General features: G+C 42.1%; 1 protein-coding gene across 2 annotated transcripts in view; it reads right to left on the minus strand.

Moving 5' to 3' along the window:
* The window catches only part of IQGAP2 (IQ motif containing GTPase activating protein 2), a 331348-nt gene that overhangs the window by 146204 nt on the left and 174328 nt on the right, over positions 1 to 10816 (minus strand). For both annotated transcript variants that reach the window (XM_011996387.1, XM_011996395.1), the window contains one exon: positions 4425 to 4581. In XM_011996387.1, the coding sequence (XP_011851777.1) occupies positions 4425 to 4581 (157 nt within the window). The remainder of the gene's footprint in view (positions 1 to 4424; positions 4582 to 10816) is intronic.

Raw genomic sequence — 10816 nt, forward strand, 5'->3', positions numbered from 1 at the left:
TCCACTCCTCTTTCTCTTGCCTGCCCCAGTCTGCCTGGGACCACTTTCTAACCTCTCAGGCCCCCACCATGGAAACCTTCCTGGCCTTTCACCACCCAACAACCCACTTAGAATGGACAAGACTGCTCCCTCCTCCTTGGTCATCTCCCACTGTCCACCCAGTTGTCTTCTCCACATGACCCTCCACCCATTTCTATTTCCTTTTCAGGATCCACCCTTGGTTTTCCCTCTTGAAGCAGTTCACTTCTTGTCTGTGTAGGCCACTGCCACCTGGACTGAATTATCCCCTCCCTGGACTCTGTCCCCTCTCATCCTCTTTCTGGTTTGTTCTCTGTATAGCAGCAACTGATCTTTCTGAAGCACAAACTGCACCATATGGCATCACAAGGCTTCTGATTGCTGTCCCCTCAACGTAGCATGAAATCTCAGGTGCTCCATGGGGCCTGCATGGCTGTGCAATCTCATCTCTGCTCTTCCTGGCGTCATCTTCCACCACTGTCCCTTTCAACCACTCCACTATGGCCAAGCTCTTTCCCTCCTTGTGGCAAGTCTCTCACAAATGAGCTCCCTCTCTTTGTACAGTTCTTTCTGATGCCCACCCCTGAGTGCACACAGGTGACTTTCTTCTCACTCTTCCATCCTCAGAGTAAACTCCTCCTCAGAGAAGCCCATCTCCTGGCCGTTGCTATCTACCCATACATTAGCTTTCGTATCTTCCTTCAGACGCTTATCACAATCCACAGCTATAAATTCACTTAGTCCGCCTCCCCACCACCACGAAACCAAGCCCTTGCCTGCTTGGCTCACTATTCTGCCGTTAGTGCCTAGAATAGTGCCGGACATGCGATGGGTCTTGACAAGTGTTGTATGGATGAATGAATTCTACCCTATATGTATTTCTATTGTGGTACACCTTTATCTTCCTTCCCTATAACTGTATTGCAATTTGTTATATTAATGTTTATTCACCTATTAGAGCAGTGGTTCTCAACTCAAACCTTAGAAGCACAGAAGAAAAGAATCACCTGCAGGTGGTTTATTAAGAGTACTGCTTCCTGGGTCAAGAGATTCTGCCTGACTCACTAGTCTGGGGTGGGACCCAGGAATCCAGTTTTTACACACACCCATTAGGTGGTTCTGCAGGAGGCTTGAGCACCATTCTTACAGGAAGAGTGTCACACTCAGTATATTGAGTACGTACCAAATAAAGCACAGAAGGCAAGAAAAGGTATGGAATCCTTTGGCTTATGTGAAACTATTGTCATTCATTCCTTTATCCAACAGCTATTCCCCAAGTACCTACTATGGATCAGACTCTGCACCATTAACTGGGTATGGGGCATAGAGGCCCATATGGTGCCTGCCTGCTTTACAATACACTATGGCATGTGCAAGACAGACTGTGTCAGGAGCTGCAGCGCACACGGCATGGGCATGTAACTCAGACCTGGTGTGGACGGCACAGGTGGCCATGGAAAAAATACTTATAACTGGAAAGTTGAAATCAAATACTCAGGACATCTTTCCAATCCTAAATTAATGAGGAACTAGGGTTGTACATAAGCTGGCAGACAAAGAGAATGGGGTAGCACAAAAGCTCCTGTCTGCCTAACTGATAGTCATCAAAGCTGCCAGTGCCAAGGCTGACATATTTTATGGCTACAGTCTAGGTAGACCCTGCAGTGAGAGCCCGAGTTCACTGAATTCATGGTTTCCAGATGGCATGAGGGGCTAGGGCTGGGTTATTGAGTGTTCCCTCGTGCTTCAACATCTTTGCCTTAGTCCCATGATTTAGCTCTCCTTGCAAAGGGCTATGTGATATGCTTCAGTCCTGAAGAATACAAGATCAGGAAGTTGAGTTACCTATTTGCTAATATTTATCTCCTTTCATTTTTGTATGAGAAATGAAAAGGCCCTAAAATAAGATTTTATGATTACAAGGCAAATCACTCAATGTTTCCATCAAGAACACTAGGCACTTTCATGGATTTAATAAAGAAGAAACCAAACAAACCTCTTTCTGCAGTCAATCCACAGAGGAGTCCTTTCCATTCATCTTATGTTTTTTTCTCTTAACTGAGCAAGAAGGGGCTCCCACGCCACAGCTGGCCACGGTTCCCTCTTGCCGTGCCTCCCTCCTTCCTGCCCCTCTCCCAGCATCACCTCTGTGCCACTCGGCCTTCCAGGGATCTGATGGGGCAGGGGTGGCCTCCCTCTTGTGATGTTTCACTTGGGCATGTATGTCATCACCTGCCTATGCCCCACAAGTATTTTATTCCATAACCAGAAATTGCAAATATTATTTCTCCTGTCCCCATCCTAAAGAGAAGTTGCTATTCATTTAAATAATAGGATCTCTGATGCCAGGAGGAGAAGGTACCTATTTAAGTTGCCATGAGGCAACTGCCCATGAGGGCCCTGAGCTGGTCTGGAAGGACACTCCTATATTCAAGGTATACAATATTCCAGGAAGAGAAAAGAACTGGCTCACACACTGCTCTGAGGCTCACTTCCATGAAGGGCCTGTCTTCCCAGCCTGATTCTCACAGTCCAAGAAAGTCAAAAGAAAATCTGTAATTCCCTTTCAGTCAAGCTGGAGCCTACCCCAACTACGCTTTAACTCTATCATCAAGTCTACATACGTGTTGGTACTGACAGACCTAGATCTTGATTATAACCAAAATAAAAGCCATGAAAAAAAGACAAGATGTAGTGTAAAATGTGAACCAATATTTATGTTGTGGAGAGAGGATACAGATGGTCTTTTTCTGGGCTTCTCTGAATTTCTAAAAATATTTCTCAAAAAAATTTTCTAAACTTTAATTTTAGCTGACTAAGTGATTGTTTTATTAAAGTCCTGTGGAAGGTTATAATGAGCTGGAACTCTGGAGTGAAACTTCATGAACACAAATTTACTTTAAAAAATGTAAACGTTTTTATTTATAACATTATTCAAAGCAAAAACTTGTGCTCGGTTACCTTTTTGACTAGACTAGAAAAACAGACTCAAAATAAATTTGACAAGTAATCTTTTCTACTGTTAACCTTAAAGATTATTCAAACATTCTACCTGTATTTAATGTACATATTTAAAGAATATATTTTGCCTCAAGAAGTAAAGGGTACTATGAATTATGCAATAAATGGGAAATAATTCCTTTTCCAACTATACTCAACATATAGCTGTAAGAGAAATAACTGTTCAGAATACTTGAAAATCTGCAGATAAAAAATATTGATATACAGAACTGAATGCATTAAACAAATAAAGATCAAGTTTCAAAGAAGCTTTAGAAACCTTGACCTGCAGCAGACAAGAGGTCACAAATTGCAGAATAGAACACCAGACATTTAAAAATTCTGTTTTGAAGATACATTGCTAATGGAGGAGCCTTCTAGGTTGGCGTTTGCTTTTTCTTTTTCCTTTTCCTTTTGAATATATAAGTTCAAATGTAAAAAAGTAGACGGAATAGTATAATGAACTCCTATGTAACCATCAATCAACTCAACAGTTATGAACTCATGGCCAGCTTTTTATCATCTGTCTACCTTCCCCTCAATTATTTTGAAACAAATCCTAGATGTATCACTTTATCTTTAAATACTTTGATATGTATCTCTAAAAAATCGAGATTTCTATTACTATAAAATTGGTGTTTGATTTTGTTTTCTTCTCCTGCTTCTTCCAAATTTAAATAACAGTGCGGTTTTTATTGTTGAACTTTCTTCTTCTTCTTCTTGCTATTATTATCTTAGAAACAGGGTCTCACTCTCACCTAGGCTGGAGGGCAGTGGTGTGACCATAGCTTACTGCAGCCTTGAACTCCTGGGCTCAAGCAATCCTCCTACCTTGGCCTCCAAAAGTGTTGGGATTATGGGCAAGAGCCACCACACTCAGCTGTTGTGATGTTTCTAAAAGGGCTATGATAGATTTTTATTTTCTGATGCTTCCCTAATTAGTCCTGAAACAATTCTTAAAACTAGTTGTACACAAAATGGTTAGTCATATTTTGTTTTAAGCATCAAATGGAAAAGAACGCTTGGCTGATCATTCGACCTTCCTACTTGTTTTATCACATTGGCCCTAACTCTTTAGGGCCACAAGTTCAAGTGAAAAAAGGAGTGGTAGCATGCCCCCACTTTTACCTTTACTGGCACTAATAAAGTCAAAACTGACTTCCATGAAGGAATAATTGGGGGAGGCACTGGGAGGCCCCATAAGTCAGAAGTCTCTCAGCATCAGACCAGAAATAGAAACACTTTGCTTTTTAAAACTGCTGCTGCCTCAGGAATGCTATTAACAGGCTCCAAAGACATCCCCCAGGCCCCCAAATCCTTACAGAAACACTAAAAGAAGGGAGAGGATATGAAATATCAAACTTTCATTTTTAACTGGAAGCCAAAACCAATTAGATCTTGGTTACCTTATAACGTGTTTGTTCCACATCATAGATCTTTTTCTCTGATACCATTTTCGGGGCAAAGAACTTGGCTAACTTTGCAAGGTAAACTCCATTCCGGAGCCCTTCTTCCAGTTCAGTGGTTGGTGGCAATTCTTCAACTAAGCAAACTTCCATCCACCTAAAAAGATTAAAAAAATATTAAAGTGACTCCAGTTGGGTAACTTTCTGCAAATGAAGGCATTCAGCATTTCGCTGTGTGTGCTGGAGACAAAGGAAGCAGGATCTGAAACATCTTTAGGTGTCACTAGTGGGAAGGGAAGACATTCTGGATGGAATGAGGATTTCGAACATGAGATGAACCGGGGGAATGAAAGCCCAGAAGCGCTGAGCTCACTCCCATGCCAGAGCTCATCAACTTCACCTTTATCTGAGCCTCTGCCAAGTCTCTTTTTGTGCCAAAGAAGGAAAAGGCCAAACCATTTTGTATGGGCGGAATTAGTCCTGCTGACATTAAAGAAAAAATAATTCCAAGTTTATGAGACTTCGGCAGAGGCAATTCTTTTAGGGGCTGTGCCTTGGGGAGTGCACAGTCCAAAGTACTATAAAATCTGCAGTTACCTCAGTCCAGGAATGACTACCAGGAAAGGTAGGAAGGCATGGAAAAGGGGCATCGGAATTAAGTAAGCAGACAAAGCTTCTTTAAATAATACAGACTCCTTTTTCCAATACCAGGAACTTATGACAACACACTTCTCTTTTTTTGGAAGATACCGTACTTAATGGGTTCTGAAAAAAATATTTTAGACAAAGATCAGATTAAACCTTAAGATGTTGTGCCAGTATTGTAGAAAAGACACCAAGGTCATTACTGGCTCAAGGACTTACAGTGGAAGAGGAGACAGGCCAGTTCACATGTCACAATGGTGTGCTGAGGATCTGCCAGAGTTATGAGGATATTCCTTTCTCAAGTAATTATTACCTACTGGAAGATTCAAGATGCTGGTGTGCAGTTCCCAGCCTCCCTGTCACCCAGCTATTGATCTACAAACCCAACTATTAGCGTGAGCACCATATCTATAGAGACAGTCTTCTTGGAGGATCACTAACACGATAGCCACTGGTCCTGCCAACACTTGAAACACAGTAGAGCACCGTGCCCCAATATTAACAACTGATCCCAACCCAAGCTGCCGACACTATAATATGTCTGAACCACTTGTAGCTCTGAATAACAACTTTTAGAAGTTCAACAAGCCCCTAATAAGTGGTTATTACTGACCACTTATTAGGCATTATAGAATTGGAATCCAGTAGTCCCCCGTTATCCAAGGTTTTACTTTCTGCAGTTTTAGTTACTTGAGGTCAACTAGGTCTGAAAATATTAAATGGAAAGTTCTAGGAATACAAAATTCATGAGTTTTAAATTGCATACCATTCTGAGTAGTGTGATAAAATCTCATGCTGTCCCACTCCCATCCCTTCCTCATCACAAGAAGGGTAAGTGCAGTACAATAAGATATTTTGAGACAGAGACAGAGTCCACATTCACAGAACTTTTATCATAATATATTGTTACAATTGTTATAATTGTTCTGTTTTATTATTAGTTACTGTTGTTAATCTCTTTCTATGCCTACTTTATAAATTAAACCTGAGCATAGGTATGTATCTATATGCAAAAACAGTATATTCAAGGTTTGGTGCTATCTTCAGTCTCAGGCATCCACTGAGGGTCTTTCAACATATTTCCAATGGATGGGAAGGGAATAGTATATATGATAAAAATAGAAACATAAGTCTTGCTTTCAAAGAGCATTCAATATAATTGAGAAGGCCACACAATTCTAAGGAAAAGCCAGAGAACCATATGACAGGCTATGATGTGCAATGCTACACGGTAGGATATAATCAGAAAAAGTTTGGGAGTAAAGGGGAATCATTGGGTTATCACTGCAGCAATCAAGGAAAACATTAAAAAGGTGGTAGAACCTAGACTTGGCCTCGAAGAATAGAGTACAGTAAGTCCTCACCAACCTGGAAACTATGAATTTAAGCAAAATAATGTATAACAAAATCAATTTTACCATAGGCAAATTTCTACAAACAAGTTACACTGGGTGCTATGGCTCATGCCTGTAATTCCAGCACTTTGGGAGGGTGAGGTGGGAGGATTGCTTGAGGCCAGGAGTTTGAACCAGGCTAGGCAGCACAGTGAGGCCCTGGCTCTTAAAAAAAAAAAAAAAAAAAAAAAAAGAGCCAGGCACCTGTGGTCCCAGTTACTCAGGGGGTTGAGGTGGGGGGATTGCTTGAGACCAGGAGTTTGAGGCTGCAGTAAGTTGTAGTCAGGCCACAGCATTCCAGCCTGGGCAACAGTGCAAGCCTCTGTCTCTAAAAAATAATTAAGTTCCTATTGCATATTTCCGGCCACAAAAACATCACCAAACTTCTAAATAAAGACCAAAACACCTCAATGTTAAACAATGAAATAAATGTGAGCTATACATACAATTAAGAAAGATTAATGTAAACTTTTAGTATAATGAAGGGACTGGAAAAATACAAAAAGTAAGATAATTCTTCACCCTCTTATTCCAGTTCAGGGTCTTGGGTGGCCGGAGCCTATCCCAGCAGTTCAGGGGTGGTGGGGTGAGGGGCACTAATCCTGGACAGGATGCATTCCCACTGGAGGACACACACACCTCCACCACACTCACTCAGTGGGGACAATGTAGCCACGTCAGTTAACCTAATACGCACGTCTAACGAGTGCCCAGAGAAAACCCACGTGGACCTTGGGAGACAACACGAACTCCACAGTGGCCCCTTCTTTTTCTTCATCAACATTATGAAGAAATGACATAGAATGAAACAACATTATTGGAGGACCTGCTATAGCTGGAAAGGCAGGGAGAGAACCGGAAGCTGGGGAGAACAGAAACTAAAGGCATAAAAGAAACATGGCTGACTCACGAAGAAAACCCAGGAAGACAGTGGGCCTTTGGGACTCACAGAGAGAAAAGAGCAATGAAGCTGGGCCTTCACTGTGAAGCCAGGCTCTGGAAGGTCTAGCATGCAAGGACAGGTGTTGACATTTGTAGCCACAAGAAGCAGGGAGCTCCTGGCGGCCTCAAAGAAGAGGAGTGACGTGCTGGCAGTGGTAATTAGAGAAAATTCATCTGGTATAATGGATGCCTCAGAGACCAAGTCCTCTGTCAGGCCTTTCCCATTGTGAGGTGTTGAGGGATGGGATCAGCCAGGAAGAAATGGGAAGGAAGACAACCAAGAGACATTTCCAGGAAACAGTAAGAGGACTTGGTGACATCTCAGAAAAGGGAGTTGAAAAACAGACAGAGATTACCAGCCAGGGAGAGGCACGTGGTTGAAGGGAGGGTTCTGCACCAGGAGTCAGTCACATAGTGGTGGTGTGACTGTAAGCAAGTCCCCTCACCTCTCTGAGCCTCAGTTTCTCTCCTCTGCTAAAGGAGGGGTGTTGGTGATGAGAAGAATTTGTTGATAAAGTCCTTGCCAGCTCTAACATTCTAAGGGGCTGTGAAACTGGAAGAACAAGGAACAGGTAAGATGTGATGATGATGAACTTCCTTTTCACATATCATGTATATCATTCACATATCATTTGAGCCTTGTGTCAAATAAACTGAAGTAGGAATACCACAGACTTGCTAAATTTTGAAAAGAAGAAATAAATAATAATGCTGCCTTAAAAAAAAAATGTGGCCAAGTTAAGAGCCACTGCTCTAGACCAAGTTTTTAAGCTAAATAAACTAATTAGGGTATTAGGTGATTTCACGGTAAAACACAATCTGTTTTCAAATAATTACATTTTCAAATAATTATCTTGGAAAAATGCAAGAAATCATCTTATACACAAAAATATATGAATGTTTTATAACAACCTGGTAATTGGGGTATACGTGTGAGGGGTAGGGTTGGGGGTAAACTGACAATTGGTAGCAAGAGTAGGGGGAGATAAGCTGACAATTGGGAGCAAGGGGCAGGATGCAAAAATAAAAGCTCTGAAGTATGATATTTTAGAGTTGGGCTTGTTTTTAAAAAGAGCTAATCACATTTTTGTCTATATTAGAATATATGTGCAGTTGGTTTAAAACACTGATACCAGGCCAGGCATGGTGGCTCAGGCCTGTAATCCCAACACTTTGGGAGGCCGAGAGGGGCGGATCACTTGAGGTCAGGAGTTCGAGAACACCCTGGCCAACATGGCAAAACTCTATCTCTACTAAAGACAAAAATTAGTTGGGCATGGTAATGGGCGCCTGCATTCCCAGCTACTCAGGAGGCTGAGGCAGGAGAATTGCTTGAATCTGAGAGGCGGAGGTTGCAGTGAGCCAAGATCACACCACTGCACTCCAGCCTGGGCGACAGAGTGAGACTCCATCTCAAAAAAAATTAAGAAAAAAAAAATAAAACATTGATAGCAAAAACTTAGGTTAGCTATAACCTGTTTAAAATATAGCCATAGCTAATTCTTATGACATTATGAACTGCTCAAAGGCAAAGGCCATTTCTTCTTTCTCTTTATGATCCCTTTGTGCCTGGCAACCTGTTTACACAAAGCAAGTACTTAACATATGGTTATGAAAGATTCTGACTGCTAAAAAGAAAGTTTTCCAAGAATCACAGTTACATCATGAAATATTTTAAGATATTGCCAAAGATTTATGAAGTGTTACTTTTTTTAATATTAGGCATCAATGGAGATACCTCTTTTTCTCTGCCAAAGTCAAAAGATGATGCTATTATTATCAATGACAGCTAGCAGTTATTGAGCACGATCTTGTGTCAAAATCTGGACTTGATACTTTATGGGGATTATCATGGAATCTTCTCATGATCGTTCCATAAAGAAGAGGTGCTATCGGGATCACCATTTGCTGATGATTTTCCGGTGTTGTTCTCAGATTCTGTTGATGTTCTGACGTGATATCTGAGGTTTTCCAAAGCTCAGAAAAGGCTAAGGCCACCCAGCTCAATAAGCTGACAGGGGCCAGCCTCTGCTCCTCTAATTCCAACTTTTAATTTCTCACAACTCACCAAACTGAATCCTCCAGTCTAGGCGTAGTGTAAAACAAAAGTGGTAACAAAATACTACAGGGCTACTTCCAGAGTAGCGGTCAGAGTTCCACGGCTTGGAGACATAGATGTTGTCACTGTTTCAGTATAAGGTCAGAGGATAGTATATTCACTGTCAGGGTTGAGTAGATTCCTGGGGCTTCGTTTGTTCTCTCAGAACTCCCTCTTTGTCACCTACCTTGCAACAGACACAGTAAATGATCCAGGTTTCCCCTCGTAGTGCTGTAGCAGGGCAGAGGCAGGATATAGGAAACTTAGAGCCTATTCAAATGCAGTCACCTCCTCAGGAAGGCCAACAGGCCTAGAGCTCTCAAAGATCCTTCCAATAAAATACAATTCGGAAACTCCTATCAATCATCAGCCGGTATATGAGCAACAAACAAGACTATTCTTCTAGGACAGGTGACAGACTCTGCTGACAGAATAACCAGTCAGACTGGGTACTTAACATTGCTCTAAAGGTATTTAAATCCCTCACAATGAAGCAGGAGCCACGATATGCAACTTCTAAACTTGTGCACAGCCATCATGTGGGCTGACTAGTCTTTGGATCGGTTTTTTAGTATAAGGAAAAAACTTCAGGCACAGATAGCGATATAGGAGTTAAGAAGAAATCACTCAGGCAGATAGCAAGGGTATGGGAGTCCTTGGTAAGGTTTTTCTTTTTAATGAAAAGCCGCCCCAAATCATTTTCTAACGAACAGCAGCCTGCAAGCTGGGAGCTTGCACAGGTGAATGCCGGCAAGAACTAAGGATTAGACATGTTCAAGATGGCGGCTCCACCTTCCCTTCTCTGTCAGCCGCCTGTACGGTAAAGGAGCAGACAAGATGGCCCCATCAACTGGAAAGCCCATTTGCATAAGAAGATTAGGGTGGGGCAACAAGCCTTCCCCATATAAACATCATACCTGATTGAACCAATCTATGAGCTCTATGTAAATCAGACACCGGCTCTTGAAACCCTACTATGAAACTCGGGGCATTCACCACCAGCAGGTCCTTTCTGCTGGGAGACCCCTTCCTCTACAGAGGAAGCTGTTTCTCTTCCTCTTCTCTTCTACCTATTAAACCTTTGCTCCTAAACTCCTTGTGTATGTGTCCTAAATTTTCCTGGCATGTCCTAAATTTTCCTGGCATGTCCTAAATTTTCCTGGCATGCGACAGACAACAAACCTCAGGGTATATACCCCAGACAACCGTAGCTGCTTCAATACCAAATTGTTCAACTAAGAGTAGTTGCTGGTCAGAGTCTGCATTCGTCGGCCCACGGCATCTGTGAGGGGCCAAGTGACGGCATTGTAACC

Source organism: Mandrillus leucophaeus, unplaced genomic scaffold, assembly GCF_000951045.1.
Source record: "Mandrillus leucophaeus isolate KB7577 unplaced genomic scaffold, Mleu.le_1.0 Scaffold114, whole genome shotgun sequence".
In the NCBI taxonomy this organism is placed as follows: domain Eukaryota; kingdom Metazoa; phylum Chordata; class Mammalia; order Primates; family Cercopithecidae; genus Mandrillus; species Mandrillus leucophaeus.